Source organism: Rhinatrema bivittatum, chromosome 1, assembly GCF_901001135.1.
Source record: "Rhinatrema bivittatum chromosome 1, aRhiBiv1.1, whole genome shotgun sequence".
NCBI classification, from domain to species: domain Eukaryota; kingdom Metazoa; phylum Chordata; class Amphibia; order Gymnophiona; family Rhinatrematidae; genus Rhinatrema; species Rhinatrema bivittatum.
The window spans coordinates 369,664,771-369,684,229 of NC_042615.1; the positions used below are offsets into that span (position 1 = coordinate 369,664,771).

Here is a 19,459-nt window from a genome sequence, read left to right on the forward strand (position 1 = left end):
ATTCCTGGCTTGGCCCAGAGGCTGCAGCAGCAACAGTAATGTCTGGATCTGCTTGCAGCTACAGTGGAAAGCTTGGTAAAACACCTGGATGCCTCTCCAGCAATCAGCGCTCATACTCTCTCAACTTCGATGTCTTCCACCTCCATCGTGGCCCTCCATCTACTGGCACCACCTCATTATGCTGGAGTCCCCAGCAGTGCCATGGTTTTTTAAACAACTGTTCTATGCACTTTTCCTTACAGCCAGCTCAATTCTCCAGTGACAGTATCAAGACTCACTTATCCTGTCACTCCTGGATGGCAAGGCACTCGCTTGTGCCTCTCCTATTTGGGAGCATAGGGACCCCCCTGCTCCAGTACTTACCACGCTTCATGCAAACATTTAAACAAGTGTTTGATGAACCGGGACGGCAGACTACCACTGCTTCTGACCTTCTCCACCTTCGCCAGAGTTCATGTTCACAGGCAGAGTTCACAGTGGAGTTCTGCATCCTAGCGTTGGAGCCCCTGGAGGGGTTATCAAAGATGAGCTGGTTGCTCCAGAACTGCCGGAGGACTTGGAGGCCCTCATTGATCTCTCTGGTCAGATTGATTAGCGCTTCCAGCAGTGCCTCCATGAGGTCAGGACTCTTTGCAGGACTATGGTGCTGGCTCCATCCTTTTTTCAGCCAATAGCACCACCTTCTCCAGTGGACCCCAGCCAGACCTGGGCTGAAGAGCCTATGCAGCTCAGCTGGAGCCACTCACCCCAGAGGAAAGGCAGCAGAAGTGTACACTGAGGCTCTGCCTCTACTACACCGGCAAGGGCCATATGTTAGCACAATTTCCTGAGAGACCGGGAAACTCCAGAGCCTAGGCATCAGTGGGGAGATAACCCTGGACTATACCAATCCTGCTCTCTAATGCACGGTTCCCATGACAGTTCTCCTGCCCCATGGTGCCTTTTCCCCATTGGCTATAATTGACTCCAGCGCCGGGGTAAATTTCATCCTAATGGATTTAGTCAAACATCTGGACTTGTCCACTCTCCCTAGAGAGCCACTACTGATAATCTCCTCCATCCATGGGGATCCCTTGCCTGGTTGGATTACCCAGGTCTCAACTCCAGTAAAGCTGTGTACCAACATCCTTCATGAAGAGGAGCTCTCCTTCTTCATCCTCGAGAAGGCAATACACCCAGTAGGGCTGGGCCTGCCATGGCTTCAGGAACACTCTCCTTGCATTGACTGGAAGACCTTGCAGATAGCTTCCTGGGGATCCCATTGCCATACTACTTGTCTTCATAATGTACCACATCCCAGCGTTACAGTGGTTAACACCTCACTAGCTCTGCCTCCTCAATATGCCGAGTATGTGAATGTTTTCTCCAAAGAAAAGGTGGAGATGCTAATGGAGCACCGTCCCTTTCACTGCGCCATAGATCTACTCCCTGGTGCCATGTCTCCCAGAGGGCGAATATATCCCTTGTTACTACCCAAAACCAAGGCATGTCTGAGTATATTTGGGAGAACTTGGAAAGAGGGTTTATCTGACCCTCCACCATCTCCAGCCTGGGCTGGCTTCTTCTTCATTGCTAAGAAGGATGGTTTGTTTTGGCCCTGCATAGACTACCGCAGATTGAATGCCATCACCAGGAGAGACAGGTATCTGTTACCACTTATCCCGGAATTATTAGACTGGCTACAAAGGGCCAAACTATTTACAAAGTTGGACCTTCGGGGGGCCTACAACTTAGTTTGCATAAGGCCGGGAGATGAGTGGAAGACTGCCTTTAATACCAGGGACGGCCACTATGAGTACTTTGTGATACTGTTCGACCTCTGCAATGCCCTAGTGGTCTTCTAGCATTTAATGAATGAAGTATTTCACGATATGCTACACACTAGCTTCATCGTATATCTCAATGATGTACTCATTTATTCCAGGGATCTTTTGTCCCATCACCTAGAGATCAAGTGAGTGACCCAGCACCTATGGGTCCATAAGCTATTTGCTAAACTCGAAAAATTCCTATTCGAGCAGGAATCTCTCCCCTTTATAGGGTTTATTGTCTCTACAAAGGGATTTCACATGGACCCTGAAAAGGTCACAAGCATCCAGAATTGGCCACGCCCTTCCGGGCTTCGGGCCTTGCAACACTTTTTAGGGTTTGCCAACTTCTACAGGCATTTTATCCCACAGTACTCCGGGATTGTAGCATCACTCATGGCACTCACAAGGAAGGGGCCAACCCCAAGCAGTGGCTATCCAAGGCCATGGCAGCCTTCAACAAATTGAAACAAGCCTTCCTACAAGACACGTGTAAGTCACCCAGACCCCTCGTGTCCTTTCGTCGTGGAAGTCAATGCCTCCTCTACTGCTGTAGGACCAGGGTTGATTCAGCACTCAGAATAAGGGGCTTTGCTACCATGTTCCTACTTCTCATTGAGATTCTTCCCAGCTGAGAAGAATTACAGTATAGGGGACAAAGAGTTGCTTGCCATCAAGATGACTTTCGAGGAGTGGCAGCAATGGCTCGAGGGCATACAACACCCTATCACTGTTTACCAAATCACAAAAATCTCAAATATCTCAGCTATGCCCAGCAGCTGAACCCTTGCCAGGTTTGCTGTCTTTATTCTTCAGTTGTTTTGATTTTACTCTCCACTACAGACCAGCCTCCAAAAATATCCAGAACGACACACTCTCTAGGGCTTTTGAGATGTAGGATGTTCCAGAGACCTCCAGTTATATTATCGACCGGTGAAAGTGCATCTGGCCGCTGCACAGCCCATTCTGCCAGGGAAGACTGTGGTGCCTCTCTGGCTATGACAGAGGGTCTTAAGGTGGGCTCATGACTCACTCACTGCAGGACACCCGGGAAGAGCACGAATGTTGGATTTATTACAACAATACTACTGGTGGCCACATGTGGGATGAGTTGTTAGAGCCTACGTTGACTCCTACCCAACTTGCGCCCAAAGGAAACCCCTGGCAGGATGTCCTTGGGGCTTGCTTCAGCCATTACCTGCTCCCAAAGAACCATGGACCCATCTGTCAATAGACTTCGTGGTGGACCTTCCTCCTTCAAATGGACACTGTGTCATCTGGGTAGTCATTGATAGATTCTAGAAGATAGCCCACTTCACTGTGCTCCCTAAACTCCCCTCAGCTCCTAAACTGGCCAAACTCTTCACCCGACATATTTTCTACCTCCATGGACTTTCGCAGCACATTGCCTCTGACCACGGGGTTCAGTTCATGGCTAACTTCTGGTGATCTCTATGCAAGAAATTCAGTATTCAACTTGACTTCACCATGGCCTATCACCCTCAGAGTAATGGCCAGGCCAAGTGTATGAACCAAACTCTGAAAATCTTTCTCCGCTCCTTCATGAATGACTGATAGGACGATTGGGCCACCCTTCTCCCCTGGGCCGAGTTCTCACACAACTCACACACCCATTCTGCAACTGGTTCTTCTCCTTCCTGGTCATCTACAAAAGATAACCAGCACTGCCACTTCCCACACCTCTCTCGATGCACTCAGAACAGCCTCCAGGAGGCTGCTGAGGAAGCAAGAAGGATGGCCAACAGGCAGCAGTGACCTATGCCCCTCTTTAATCCCGGAGATAGAGTATGGCTTAGTACCCACCACATTCACCTCCAATTACCTTCAATGAGGTTGACTCCCCACTATATATGGCCCTTCTCAGTCAATGAGCGAATAGGACCAGTCACCTACCGCCTGCAACTATGTTTGTCCTTGAAGATATACAGTACTTTCCTCGTGTCACTCCTTAAACCTCTGGTCCTATCCTGGCCACAACAGAAGCTCCCTGAATCCCAGGATTTGGCAGTGGAGGAGGAGAAAACTTACCAAGTTAAGGAGGGACTAGACGTAAGGCATTGTCATAAGAAATGGGAGTACTTAATCTCTTGGGAGGGCTTCAGTACCGACAAGAATATTTGGGAGCCTGCCTCAAACATATTAGATAAGACTCTACTCCAGCATTTTCACAACTCTCATCCCCAGAAACCCGGAACTTCTAGGAGGGGGTATAGAGGAGGGGGTACTGTTAGGTGCCCGGCCATCGGCTCACGCGGCTGGGTCCCATTTCCTTCAGGGGCAGAAAGCTCGCTCCTGCCCTGTCTTCCACTGGGCCTTGCCTCCGGTGCCGGACTCTGCCGCCACTCCTCTCATGGCATCTCCCATTGCCGCCAACGCTGATGCCTCCCACAGTCCCTCTAGCACACGTGCATACCACTGCCTACAATTTAAAGGGCCAATGGTGGGAAAGCTCCCCGCGGCTGAGGATGATGACATCAGGCAAGGCAGGTATAAATACCCTATCTTGCCGTTCCCTCTTCGCCTCAGCAATGGGTCCTGCTCTTTCCAGAGTGCAAGTTATGTGCCTTGGTTCCTGCGTTCCTGATTCCTGTTCCTGGTTCCTGCATTCCTGATTCCTGTTCTTGGTTCCTGCCTTTGCTCCTCACCCCCTTGGACTGGCTCTGACCCAGCTTCATTCCTGGATTCTGCTTCATCTGCTGCCTGTCCTGACAATATGCCTGTTCTCAGACTCTTCGTGTTTTCTGCCTGCCCTGACTCCTGGACTGTGCCTGGTTCATCTCGTCTGCTGCCTGCCCCTGACCTCTGGTACGTCTAATGTCACTTCTGCCTCCGGTCTCCTGTGACTGTCTTCTTTGAGAGACCTGCACCTAAGTTCTGACTGCCCCGGTACCCAAGGGATCAACCTGCGGGGAACATGGGCTGGTATAGATGAAGGTCCAATTGGGTCTTCTCGCCCGGAACCACCTCCCGACAATGAGGACCTACAGGGGCCATCCCATTGAGGTAGCGCAAACCTCGTCTAAGCTCAAGGGTCCACCATCCTAACAGAAATCCAGAGTCCTAGTCATAGGTTTAAGAGACTCAAGCATTGATTGGATTTCTCATATGACTCTAACATTCCAGGCCAAGCACATAGGTTTTAGGGATGTGAATCGTGTCCTCGATCGTCTTAACGATCGATTTCGGCTGGGAGGGGGAGGGAATCGTATTGTTGCCGTTTGGGGGGGTAAAATATCGTGAAAAATCGTGAAAAATCGTGAAAAATCGAAAAATCGCAAAACCGGCACATTAAAACCCCCTAAAACCCACCCCCGACCCTTTAAATTAAATCCCCCACCCTCCCGAACCCCCCCCAAATGACTTAAATAACCTGCGGGTCCAGCGGCGGTCCGGAACGGCAGCGGTCCGGAACGGGCTCCTGCTCCTGAATCTTGTTGTCTTCAGCCGGCGCCATTTTCCAAAATGGCACCGAAAAATGGCGGCGGCCATAGACGAACACGATTGGACGGCAGGAGGTCCTTCCGGACCCCCGCTGGACTTTTGGCAAGTCTCGTGGGGGTCAGGAGGCCCCCCACAAGCTGGCCAAAAGTTCCTGGAGGTCCAGCGGGGGTCAGGGAGCGATTTCCCGCCGCGAATCGTTTTCGTACGGAAAATGGCGCCGGCAGGAGATCGACTGCAGGAGGTTGCTCAGCGAGGCGCCGGAACCCTCGCTGAACGACCTCCTGCAGTCGATCTCCTGCCGGCGCCATTTTCCGTACGAAAACGATTCGCGGCGGGAAATCGCTCCCTGACCCCCGCTGGACCTCCAGGAACTTTTGGCCAGCTTGTGGGGGGCCTCCTGACCCCCACGAGACTTGCCAAAAGTCCAGCGGGGGTCCGGAAGGACCTCCTGCCGTCCAATCGTGTTCGTCTATGGCCGCCGCCATTTTTCGGCGCCATTTTGGAAAATGGCGCCGGCTGAAGACAACAAGATTCAGGAGCAGGAGCCCGTTCCGGACTGCTGCCGTTCCGGACCGCCGCTGGACCCGCAGGTTATTTAAGTCATTTGGGGGGGGTTCGGGAGGGTGGGGGATTTAATTTAAAGGGTCGGGGGTGGGTTTTAGGGGGTTTTAGTGTGCCGGCTCACGATTCTAACGATTTATAACGATAAATCGTTAGAATCTCTATTGTATTGTGTTCCATAACGGTTTAAGACGATATTAAAATTATCGGACGATAATTTTAATCGTCCTAAAACGATTCACATCCCTAATAGGTTTATGTGTTCAAATTCTAACAAGTCTAAACTATAGTGACAATCCATATGATACCGCCACAAGTGGCTTTCTACATAATTTGTGTAATAACAGTGTTCTAATTTATCATTTTAACATAACCCACAGAAAAATATTTCCATGTTTTACTCTATATAGATTTATCTTGAGAATTGATTAGTGATTATTGTATATAATGGATCAACTTATTATTTTCAGCTAAAAATCATCTATCAGTAGGCAATTTCTATATCATTTTAGTATAATATTAATCACGATAAAATCTGACTTAGTACTGTATTGCCTTAATATATTTGTTTGCTATGGTCAGCAAAAGCTTTGTACCTGAATCCATTTATGATTGCATCTCCACCAGTAATTGGAATGTCCCCAGTCAGCATTTTGAAAGTGGTAGTCTTGCCAGCTCCATTTATTCCCAGCAAACCAAAACACTAAGAGAAGAAGCTCATTAACTTGATATGGATTTTATTTTTTAATTTTTAATTTTAGAATAACAGAAACATTCTATATGTTTATGAATCTAAACAAACATATTGGCCTGATCGACTCCCGTTCCATGTAATATGGAATAAAATCTTCATACATCAGGCCAAAGTTGTTTTTATTTTCAACAGTCATAAAACAAAGGGAACCACAATCTGCACTGAGACAATAACCTAATAACTCAAAGTACATTTCTGTTTCTAATATATTAATGTATAGGCTAGTAGCAATTTGTACAAACCTTATTGTTACATCTCAGTTAAGCAGCCTGTGATGAGTAACTTAACCAGAGTATTGCATTTTTACTGTAATGTCTGCAAGTGACAACATAACTCTTTAAATAAAAGTGATTATTGAAGAATGGAATCCTTTAGGAAGGAGCAGCTATGGGAGAAGATCCACCACTGGCTCAATACAGTCTATCGGAATGCTCCCTTTCTTGCCATGTTTGCTTTTCTTTTGACTTTTTTTAATGCACAGAATATACTTTGTCTAGGCCTCAAGAATGGTAAATTTAAACAGTGTCCTCTCCTTCTGCAATTTTTTAACCTTTACTTTTTCCTAACAAATGTCCTCATCTTATCATAGTCTTCCTATTTAAATATAACTGCACAACTTTTCCTTAATATTTGTTCCCCAATGATTGTCAGATATTATGACAATATGAACACTGTTGCCAATCAAATCTCCCACTTTTATCTTTTGCACTAGGTTCTGCGTTCTACTGAGAACTAGATCTAATATAGTTCCCTCTCTCATTGTTTCCATAGTCAAATGCTGTATATCCTGATGTGATATTTAACTAATCAATGCTCAAGTAATTGAAGTCTCCCATTAATCTTGTTTTGCTCATTTTATTAGCCAGCCTAATCTCTGTTGGCATTTTTCAGTCTGTTTCTTCATGCTGGCCAGTGGGCAAACTATATCCCCACTACTATACTCTTCCCTTTTACCCTTGGAATTTCTATCCATAAGAGTTCCAGAGTGCAGTTTTTTTTCCTGCAAAACGTTTATCCTGCATGATTCTATGCTATCCTTAATGTATAGAGCACCATCTCCATCAATTTTATCTATCTTGTCATGTATATATAATTTGTACCCTGGTATCACAGTGTCCAATTAGTTATCCTTCTTCCATTTGGTATTTAAGATGCCTATTATATCCATATCTTTCTTTAGTGCCAAACAGTCTGACTCTCCAGTCTTTATTTTTCAGACTTCTGACATTTGCAAACAGACATTTTAAAGTAGTTTTATTTGTATTTCTATTTTTATATGTACACAGAACCTGCTTATTATCAGAAGATACTGGCAGTTTGGAGTCGTTTTTATTTGTGTGCTCTGTATTTAAAGATATCTGGGTTGTTTGTTTTCAGCTTTTATAACTACCTCTTTATCAGGACATTCTAAATTACTTGGTTGCCAGTATCTTTTGAAGATACATCTCTCTGAACCATGCATTGCTGAGTGACTGTCGGCTTTCCCCCATGTTCTAATTTAAAAGCTATTCTATATCCTCTTTAAAAGTTAGCGCAAGAAGTCTGGTTCCACTCTGGTTAAGGTGGAATTCGTCCCATAGAAGTAGGCTTGCTCTTCACCAGAATGTTCCCTAAAACCCTTTTCCCTTCACCATCATCTCACCCACGCATTGAGCCTCTGGAGTTCAGCCAGTCTCTGGGCTTGGAAGGGAGATATTTGTGAGACTGCAACCCTCAAGGTTCTGGATTTTAGTTTCCTACCCAAGAGCCTAAATTTACTGACCAGAACCTTCCTCAGGCACCTTCCTTTATCATTGTTGCCCACATGTACCATGACAGCCAGCTACTCCCCAGTACTCTCTAAAATGTAACCATCTTGTGTTATAGGTAAGTAAACATTTTCTGATGTGATTATACTCATGGGCCAGAGTCACAGGTATCATATAGAATATAGATATGTAAATAACACATTTTTTGTATAAAAGAATAGGATGCTGAAATGGGGCACCTATGCTTTATTGTATAGTGCAATAACCATGAGAAGCCTGAAGATGCTTAAAGGACATCACCTGCCAGAATTTCACCATCTGGAGCCTGGGAAATGTTAGGAGAGGGAACCAGGTGGCTAGTCTCATGCCAGAGGAGCAATGTTCCCCCTCCCCACGCCAGAAGGAAGAGCAGGCACCTGAGGGACTGCTTCCGCCCCATGCCCACCCCAGAACCTGTCTATCACCTCCCAAGACCACTGTTGTAGTGCCAGTGGTGCTCAGAGAACACCACCTGCCGGACCTTCACCATCTGTAGCCAGGGGAAGGTGATAAGAGGGAAATGGTCTTGCACCAAAGGAGCAGTGTTCACCCTCCCCACGCTGGAAGGAAGAGCAGGAGCCCAAGGGACTGCTCACACCCCCTTCCCACCCCAGAGCCCGCCTACCCCCTCCCAAGACTGCAGTGGCAACACTGGTGGCACTCGGAGGATACCACCTGCCGGACCTTAACCATCTAGAGCTGGGACAAGGTGAGGAGAGGGAACCGGGTGTCCAGTGTTGTGCCAGAGGAGCAGCATTCCCTCTCCCCACACCAGAAGAAAGAGCTGGTACCCACAGGTCTGCTCCTCCCCCTGCCTATCCCAGAACCCGCCTACCACCAGCAGAGACCATGGCAGTAGCACCAGTGGTGCATGCACTGGCTGGCACATGCCCTTGGTACAAGCAGGAAGGAGAACAACAAAGGAGTTTGCCCCTTTGTGTGTGTCCAAAGTGAAGTCCACTGATGCTTTTCTACCTTGCCACGCTCCTCTAACCATACAAGGATAAACAAAAATGGAGAAAAAACACCTTATCAAAGGAAAAATAAGACAAGGGTTAAATGGAAACCTCAGGAGAGCCACCAAAAACAAACAGCAAATGACCAGTAACTGAATCCACCTCATGAGAAACAATAACTCCTTAGCAGCTCACCCCTACCTAATTCTGCTTTTGCTGAATGTACATTCTATTAGGGATGTGAATCGTTTTTCAATGATTAAAATTATCGTCCGATAATGTTTATATCGTCTTAAATCGTTATAGAACACGATACAATAGAAATTCTAACGATTTAGTTAGTGCGCACTAACTCGAGTTAGTGCGCACTAACTCCCCGTTAGTGCGCACTAACTCGATTTAGTGCGCACTAACTGAAAATGATACAAATAAACACTTTCCAGGTCACTGAAGGTCAGTTGGAATGAATATGTGTTCCTATTGGCTGGCTGCCCTCTTATCTATTGATGTTATCAAGGTTACCACTGAGGTGATGGTTGGGGGGATGGGAAATGGAACTGGAAACTAATGAACACCAACAGAAAATGAAACAAAGTGTTCATACTTCCCAGGTCAGTAAAGGTCACTTAGGAATGAATATGTATGTATGTATTCCTATTGGCTGGCTGTGCTCTTATCTATTGATGTTACCAATATGGTTGGGGGGATGTGAAATGGAAACAGTTGGAAGCTTGACAAAAAAAGTAATGTAATGATCAGCACTCACGTGATTAGAACTTGTTTGTTTATTATTTTTGTTAGCAGGAACCTGAAATGCTAGTGCATGTTGAATTTGCCAATCACTGTGCATTTTAGAAAGGTGGTCCTGGCTGGAACTGTACACAGTTCAAATATATGTAATTGATTGTTGGTAAGTGTATTTTTTAAGTAGCCACACTGGCACCAGTATGTTTACTTTTCCTCCTACTTAACTCACTAGCTCAGCTTTGTAAGAAGGGCTTCTCTGCTTGTGTGTTGTTTTTGTTTGGTGTGAGGAGAGCAGAAACATCAGATCTTTATTCAATCTACTACAGTCATCTCTTACAGTGCCCTATCCCTATTAATACCAGGAGTGTTGTGATCTTCCTGCACACAGTGCCCTAACCCTGATACCAGTCTGAGACAGCTCCCTCCCTGCATTACTAGTGAGAGGCTGGCTTCACAGACAGGGGGGAGCTGCCTGACCCTCACTCCTGACTTCCCCCATGTCCCAGCTAGTGAATGGTGTGTGGGTGAGGGGGGGGGAGGATGGTGAAGTCTGAGACAGCTCCCTCCCTGCATTACTAGTGAGAGGCTGGCTTCACAGACAGGGGGGAGCTGCCTGACCCTCACTCCTGACTTCCCCCATGTCCCAGCTAGTGAATGGTGTGTGGGTGATGGGGGGGGGAGGATGGTGAAGTCTGAGACAGCTCCCTCCCTGCATTACTAGTGAGAGGCTGGCTTCACAGACAGGGGGGAGCTGCCTGACCCTCACTCCTGACTTCCCCCATGTCCCAGCTAGTGAATGGTGTGTGGGTGAGGGGGGGGGGGGAGGATGGTGAAGTCTGAGACAGCTCCCTCCCTGAATTACTAGTGAGAGGCTGGCTTCACAGACAGGGGGGAGCTGCCTGACCCTCACTCCTGACTTCCCCCATGTCCCAGCTAGTGAATGGTGTGTGGGTGAGGGGGGGGGAGGATGGTGAAGTCTGAGACAGCTCCCTCCCTGCATTACTAGTGAGAGGCTGGCTTCACAGACAGGGGGGAGCTGCCTGACCCTCACTCCTGACTTCCCCCATGTCCCAGCTAGTGAATGGGGTGAGGGTGAGGGGGGGGGGGGAGGATGGTGAAGTCTGAGACAGCTCCCTCCCTGCATTACTAGTGAGAGGCTGGCTTCACAGACAGGGGGGAGCTGCCTGACCCTCACTCCTCCGGGGTATTGTGATCTTCCTGCACACAGTGCCCTATCCCTGATACCAGGGGTGTTGTGATCTTCCTGCATGCAGTGCCCTATCCCTATTAATACCAGGAGTGTTGTGATCTTCCTGCATGCAGTGCCCTATCCCTGATATCGGGATGTGTGCAAGAAGATCACAACACCCCCGGTATCAGGAATAGGGCACTGTGTGCAGGAAGATCACAACACCCCCAGTATCAGGAATAGGGCACTGTGTGCAGGAAGATCACAACACCCCTGGTATTAGGGATAGGGCACTGTGTGCAGGAAGATCACAACACTCCTGGTATTAATAGGGATAGGGCACTGTGTGCAGGAAGATCACAATACCCCTGGTATCAGGGTTAGGGCACAAGTTCTAGTCACATTGACTGATCACATTACTTGTTTTGTCAAGCTACCAACTGTTTCCATTTCCCATCCCCCATATACTGTCAGTAGGAAACTTGGTAACATGAATAAATAAGAGGGCAGCCAATAGGAATACATATTCATTCCTAAACTGACCTTAACTGACCTGAAAAGTGTCAAATTGTATCATTTTCAGTTAGTGCGCACTAACTCCCAGTTAGTGCGCACTAACTCCCGTTAGTGCGCACTAACTCGAGTTAGTGCGCACTAATCGGAAAAAACGATTTTTAACGATTTTTTAACTAAAAAATCGTGCCTAAGACGATTTTCTTGCCCTGCCACACGATTTCTATCGTTAAGACGATATGGAAAACGATTCACATCCCTACATTCTATTTCTAAACACTTCCCTCTCATAAATGATTTACTTGAATATAAAAACCTCACCATTTTCTGCATTCCCAAAAACTGGCTGAACAATAAAGACAATGTACTCTTAAATCAAATTGCACAGTCCAGATATGATGTCTTTCATGTCCATCGTCCTAAACGTAAAGTTGGGAGATTACTAATTATTAATTAAAAAAAAGAGCTCAACCTTATACCATACAAAACAGAAATTAACCCTCCCTGTGAAGTGGCAATACTTAAATCTCCATAAATAAACATTGGAATAGCCTATTGCCCTCTACCCCCCCCCCCCCCCACCAACACTTCAAAAAGAAATCTCACCACTAACAGACGTATTCACTAAATCATTTCTTTCACCTGAGTCTACCCTCATAGTAAGTGATTTAGAACAACTAAATCAACTGCCTGTGAAACCTTCTTAGAAACAATGGAAGCAATGGGATGGTCACAATTCATAACCAATCCCACACATAAAGCAGGTCACATTCTAGATCTCATATTTGCCAGTCGCAACAGCTGTAAGATAAATACCTCTCATACTATACTGCCTTGGTCTAATCACCAACTTCTAAAAGCAGACATAACCTTCCTCAACCAAACTAAACAAAACACAATTAATAACCAGACATTCACCATCACGAAAAAGATAGTGCCAGATCTACTTGCAGAATGATTAAAAAATAAGCTTATTGATTTCAACCATGCCAATGCCTCCGCATCATTTGAAGCATGGGATATCATGGTTAAAGATATAGCCGATGACCAAAGCCCAATACAAACAAAAACAACCCAACTTGATTACTATACCTCTAAGCAAAAGAAACCACAGTACAATGAGGAATTAAAACGCTCTAAACAATCACTGAGAAAATCCAAGAAACAGTGGCAGAAAAACCCAACTTCAGAATCACTTGGAAAATACAGATCACTCCTCTCTTAATACTAGATGCTAATCAACAAAGCAAAAAAATAATACTATGCCAAACAGATTCATGGGGTAATTTTTAACTCTAAATTAATCTTTGATGTCATTAAAAACCTAATCAAGGACCCATCTTGCTCTAAATAAAACCTGATAATCACCCACTTGACCCATTCCAGCTAGCTCCTTAAAACTAATAAATAGCACAATCACCTCAACAATCACATCCTTAATCAATCAATCAATCTCGGGAGGCTTAGTCCTTGAAATGGCAAAACAAGCAGTGATAAAACCTATTCTAAAAAATAATGCTAGCAGTTCTGACAGATGGAAAAATTATAGACCAATATCCAACCTGCCCATTCTCTCAAAAATTCTCGATAAAGAAGAACTATCACAACTAGAAGACTGTCTAGATGACCTGCACATTCTACATCCAAACCAATTTGGGTTCAGGAAAAATCACTCAACTGAGACTATTTGTATCCTTAATGGACCCCATATTATGGTGATTTAACAATGACAAATCCTATTTCCTGGTATTACTTGACCTAACAGCAGCCTTTGACACCGTTGACCATACCCTGCTATGCCAACAGTTGAGAAAAATCAGAATTGACATCAATGTAATGAAGTGGTTCTACTCATTCCTAAAAAAAAGTTTATTCTAAGTCAAACTGGGCAATCACATATCCTTCACCTTCCCCGATTGATGCAGGTGTCCTCCAGGTTTTAGCTCTCTCGGTAACTCTATTCAACATCTATATGCTTCCTCTATGTAAACTTCTAACTGATCTAGAAATCTCATTCTACATATACACTAACAACATTCAATTCTATATACCATGCCCCATATCTATTGAAAATGCAAAATTAACTCTAGTGACACACATAAAAGCTATACAGCATGAACTATCCAAACTTAAACTAAATATAAACTAATAAAACTGAAATCATTCTATTGAGAAGAAATCTACCTACTCTTCAAACACTTGACATGGGTAACTTCAACATTACATCCTCTGACCAAGTATAGGATTTAGGTATACAGATTGCTGAGAACCTAACAATGAAAAATCATGTAAATAAATTAATCAAATCAGTATATGCCAAACTTCACTTGCTACATAGACTGAAACCATTGCTGACTCATGCAGAATTCTGCATGAGTCCTGCAGACCCTCATCTGCTCAAACTTAGATTACTATAACTCACTTCTACTTAGAATTCCTGTTTTCTAAAAAAACTACAACTATTACAAATTGCCGCAGCTAGACTCTTAACTGGTCCAAGGAAATTCAATCACATATCATATTCACTGATAGCTAGGGATGTGAATCGTTTTTTGATGATTTAAAATATCGTCCGATATATTTTAAATCGTCAAAAAACCGTTAGGGCCACGATACAATACCAATTCCCCCGATTTATCGTTAAAAAATCGTAAATCGGGGGAAGGGGGAGGGCAGGAAAACCGGCACACTAAAACCCCCTAAAACCCACCCCCGACCCTTTAAATTAAATCCCCCACCCTCCCGAACCCCCCCCCAATGCTTTAAATTACCTGGGGATCCGGCGGTGGTCCAGAACGGCGGCGGTCCGGAACGGCCCACTCAATAGAATCGGGTTGTCTTCAGCCGGCGCCATTTTTCAAAATGGCCGCCGCAAAATGGCGGCGGCCATAGACAAAAACGATTCGACGGAGGAGGTCGTTCCGGACCCCCGCTGGACTTTTGGCAAGTCTTGTGGGGGTCAGGAGGCCCCCCCAAGCTGGCCAAAAGTTTCCTGGGAGTCCAGCGGGGTTCCGGGAGCGATTTCTTGCCGCGAATCGTTTTCGTACGGAAAATGGCGCCGGCAGGAGATCGACTGCAGGAGGTCATTCAGCGGGGGTTCCGGACCACCTCTGAACGACCTCCTGCACTCGATCTCCTGCCGGCGCCATTTTCCATACGAAAACGATTTGCGGCAATAAATCACTCCCGGAACCCCGCTGGACTCCCAGGAAACTTTTGGCCAGCTTGGGGGGGCCTCCTGACCCCCACAAGACTTGCCAAAAGTCCAGCGGGGGTCCGGAACGACCTCCTCCGTCGAATCGTTTTTGTCTACGGCCGCCGCCATTTTGTGGCGGCCATTTTGAAAAATGGCACCGGCTGAAGACAACACGATTCTATTGAGGGGACCGTTTCGGACCGCCGCCGTTCTGGACCACCGCCGGATCCCCAGGTAATTTAAAGCATTTGGGGGGGGGTTCGGGAGGGTGGGGGATTTAATTTAAAGGGTCGGTGTGGGTTTTAGGGGGGTTTAGTGTGCCGGCTCACGATTTTAACGATTTTTCACGATAGTTTACACACCCAAACGGCAACAATACGATTCCCTCCCCCTCCCAGCCGAAATCGATCGTTAAGACGATCGAGGACACGATTCACATCTCTACTGATAGCTCTTCATTGGCTACCTGTACAAGCCCGCATCAACTACAAAGTCCTAACATTAATACACTTCATCATCCATTCTAACAACTCTGCTTTGGTTGATGTAGCTCTACAATCATACTGGCCACAGAGATCATTAAGATCTGAAAACAAAGGACTACTAGCTGTGCCATCATAACAGAATAATCACCTAGCAAAAATAAGAGACCACATGTTCTCAATAGCTGGCCCAATGCTATGGAACTCTCAACCCGATTATCTAAGACTGTCCCCAGAAACAAAGAAATTCAAACATGACCTAAAAACATGGTTATTTCAAAATGCCTATAACCTAACTTACAATCACCTGAACACAGAGCATGCATCCGCAAGGACAATGTTATTAAGAACCTATCCTCCGATCTAAATACCTTATTCCAAGTACATGTCAATCTTTAATGTGTATGTTGTTTGACATTAAGTTAATGTAATTGTCGATGTATATTATGAAGTCATGTTATCAACCGATGTGAACTTTATTTGGAACAACAGTATATAAAATGACTAAATAAATAAATAAATCTTACCTCAGCCTGTGGAACACCCACACAGATTCTGTTAACAGCAGGTTTCCTCTTCTTTTTATAAATCTAATTAAAATAAGGTATAATGAGTACATAAAAATGAGTTCTAAAAAAAATGGAGCATGCTGCACAATCAGAGATATGGGAAGAGCTTATATGAGTCTCGCTAACAGCAGAAAATTATGAGAATGAAAGATGGTTGATTTGTCTTCTCTACCAGAATCTTGAGTTCTATTGTGCATCTGAATTAGAGCTCTTAAAAATATTTACAATAAATCTGAAACATTGACTAGCTTGCTTTTCAAGGTTGTGTTTAATAAAATGAGATGCATCCCATGTGTCAGATACATATTTTTAATATGTAGCTACTAGTATACACTTTTTAAAAGGAGTATCTACTATGTAATTCTCATTCTGAAAAAGCAACCTGTCCAGTCTAATAAGTTGAAGTACAACAACAATTGCACAGGGAATAATATTTAATGTGGGATGAGTACATATCCTCATGGACCAAATTTTGGTTACGTGAAATTTAATCCCTACATCTAGGTGATCAAAATGTGGCCACCTAGCTTTAGGCCTGCCTGTCCTGTAACACCATTAGGTGGATAATCTTAGCTGCCTAAAGCTAAAAATCAACGCTAGACAATTAAGCCCCCTCCCCTGACCCTGGGAATACCTCAGTGATAACCCATGTTTTGAGTGGCTAAATATACCTACCTTGGCTAAATTTAGCTGCTCAGTGCAGGTCAGTTTTGTAAGGGGCTGATCTAGCCTCTCTCAAAGTTTGATTCACATATCTTACAGAAATATGGATGGAGAAGGATTACACTGTCTCAAGTATGCCCAATGACCTGTTTCACCAATAAGTAAGGATAGGTAAAAGTGGGGAAGGAGGCAATAATATACCAAAAATTATTGTTGTTTGAACTAGAACTCACTAACAGGGCAAATTGGCTGATCAGGGGATCAGGCATCCCTCGGTGGGCCAGTCGCCCTGGCCATGTGGTAATCTCAGCTCCTGCTGAGTGATTGCCTTGGAACTTGACGCGGCCCGAGGGAGATGTTGTGGGGCTGCAATGGATCCCAACCCGTCGCAGCCCAAGGGACGTGTTGGCACTTTTGCATGGCCCAAGGGAGGTGGCAGCAGGGCCACAACAGAGCTCAACCCGTTGTGGCCCGAGGAAAGTGTTGGCATGGCCTGGGGGAGGTCTCAGCAGGGCCACGATGGAGCCCAACCTGTTGTGGCCAAATGGAAGTGTCAGCATGACCCGGGGGATGTCTTGGCAGGGCCGCATAGCCTGAGAGAAGTGTCAGCGCAGGCTGAGGGAGGTCTCTGCATGGCCTGAGGGAGGTCTTGGTCCAAAGAAAGACCTACAGGTTCGGCAACAGGAAGCATCTCACAGTTGCAGGGTCACTTCTTCCCACTTCCCCCTCTGGCAGTAAACAAGCAGCATGGGCTTGGCCAAGGCCCAGAACAAAGGAAGATGCCTGAGAGTTATATGTGTGTGTGTGTGTATATATATATGAGAGTAAGTGCTAGCATGGGTGTATGAAAGAGAGAGCCTGAATATGTGCATGAGAGTGAGACTGCATGTGTGTATGAAACAGAGAGCACCTGCATGTGTCTATGAAAGAGAGCACTTGAATATGAGCATAAGAGTGAGCCTGCATGTGTGTATGAAAAAAGAGAGCCTGAATATGTGCATGAGAGTGCCTGCAGGTGTGTTTAAAAGTGAGTCTGAATATGTGCATGAGAGTGAGCGCCTGCCTGTGTATGAGAGCGAGTGCACCTACATGAGAGAGACAAGGAATCTGCATATATGTGAGAGACTGCATGGTAAGAGAAAGAGCGTGCCTATGTGTATGAAGGAGAGAGAGAGAGGATGAAGATTGTGTGGCCTTCTTCACCCAAATCCACAACAATCTATGGAAAATAAAAAAATGTCATTTATCTATTTAATGGTATGGAGAGCGGGAGATTTTTTAATACATTTATTATTTTTTTACATTTGGAGTGTTATTTCATGTGTCTGCTGTTTTGAAACATTTTATTGGTGTTTGGGAAATATTAGAACAAATTTATGTGACTTTTTAAATCATTAGGGGCCCAATATTTAGAGATTGCTGTTTAAGTAACTTGGAAAGATATAACTTATCCGGCTAAATTACACAGTATATTCAGCAGCACGGCCTTGTCGCTGAATATACGCATATATATTTAGCAGGTACACTTATGCAACTAAGACAAAATATTGCTACTTAGTTGCATAAGTTATGTGGCTAAGTCGCTCTACCCACTGCCAGCGCACAACTTATGCAGCTAACCTTTTAGCCATATAAGGGACTTACGTGGCTAAGCAGCAGCCACCAAATGTAAGTGCATATTCAGCGGCCGCTACTTACCCACATAAGTCCTACTTATCCGGTTATGTAGTGCTAAACTCTAGGGATGTGAATCGTGTGATGGATCGTCTTAACGATCGATTTTGGCTGAGGGGGTGGGGGAAATCTGATCATCATAGTTTTTTTGGTTAAAAAATTGTTTTATCGGGGGAGGGGGGAGGGCAGGAAAACCGGCACACCAAAACAACCCTAAAACCCACCCCGACCCTTTAAAACAAATCCGCCACCCTCCCAAACCCCCCCAAAATGTTTTAAATTACCTGGGGTCCAGTGGGGGGTTTCCGGCGTGATCTCCCGCTCTCAGGCCACGGCTGCGTTAATAGAAATGGCGCCGGTGGCCCTTTGCCCTTACCATGTGACAGGGCAAAGGTAGCGCCGGCGCCATTTTGGTTCATGGCACCCGACGTCACGAGTGCAGGAGTTCGCTCCCAGACCCCCAGGGACTTTTGGCCAGCTTGGGGGGGCCTCCTGACCCCCACAAGACTTGCCAAAAGTCCAGCGGGGGTCCGGGAGGGACTTCCCGCACGTGGGCCGTATTGCCAATATTCAAAATGGCGCCGGCGCTACCATTGCCCTCACTATGTCATATGGGCGACGTATAATGACTCATTCTGACTTGGCCGGACCTTTTTTTGATTTTGCATTACTTTGTGGTCAGACAGTCTCATTTGCCTTTAAGAGTATAATTTTATAACGCCCTACATAGTTGTAAATCCTGCATATGCAGTAAGCACTCAGAAGTTTCCAAGGATTTTCAAAGCAAATGTACATAAATTCGTTTTAAAAATGCTTCTAAAACTAGCTGGGTACATGTGAAACTTTCTATGCACAATGTTACACCTGCTTCAAGCAGAGCATAACTTTCATGTGGTAATTTATTTGCATATTTTCAAAAATACAAAAGTATGCATGTAAATCATGTCCCTGCCTCGATTCTGCCTTCCGGAACAGCTCTTCTCAGTTCATGAAAGGAACATGAAAAGTGGGTTACACACATACTTGTATGTGCACTGGCCCCTGATTTTCAAAGCAGCACTTACATGCATACCACATAAGTCACTTTGAAAATCACAC

General features: G+C 45.4%; 1 protein-coding gene across 1 annotated transcript in view; it reads right to left on the minus strand.

Moving 5' to 3' along the window:
- The window catches only part of LOC115096270 (ATP-binding cassette sub-family A member 1-like), a 618,744-nt gene that overhangs the window by 77,777 nt on the left and 521,508 nt on the right, over window positions 1-19,459 (minus strand). The window contains exons 33-34 of the mRNA XM_029610773.1: window positions 15,983-16,045; window positions 6,428-6,534 (exon numbers count right to left, since the gene is read on the minus strand). Coding sequence (XP_029466633.1) covers window positions 6,428-6,534; window positions 15,983-16,045 — 170 coding nt within the window. The remainder of the gene's footprint in view (window positions 1-6,427; window positions 6,535-15,982; window positions 16,046-19,459) is intronic.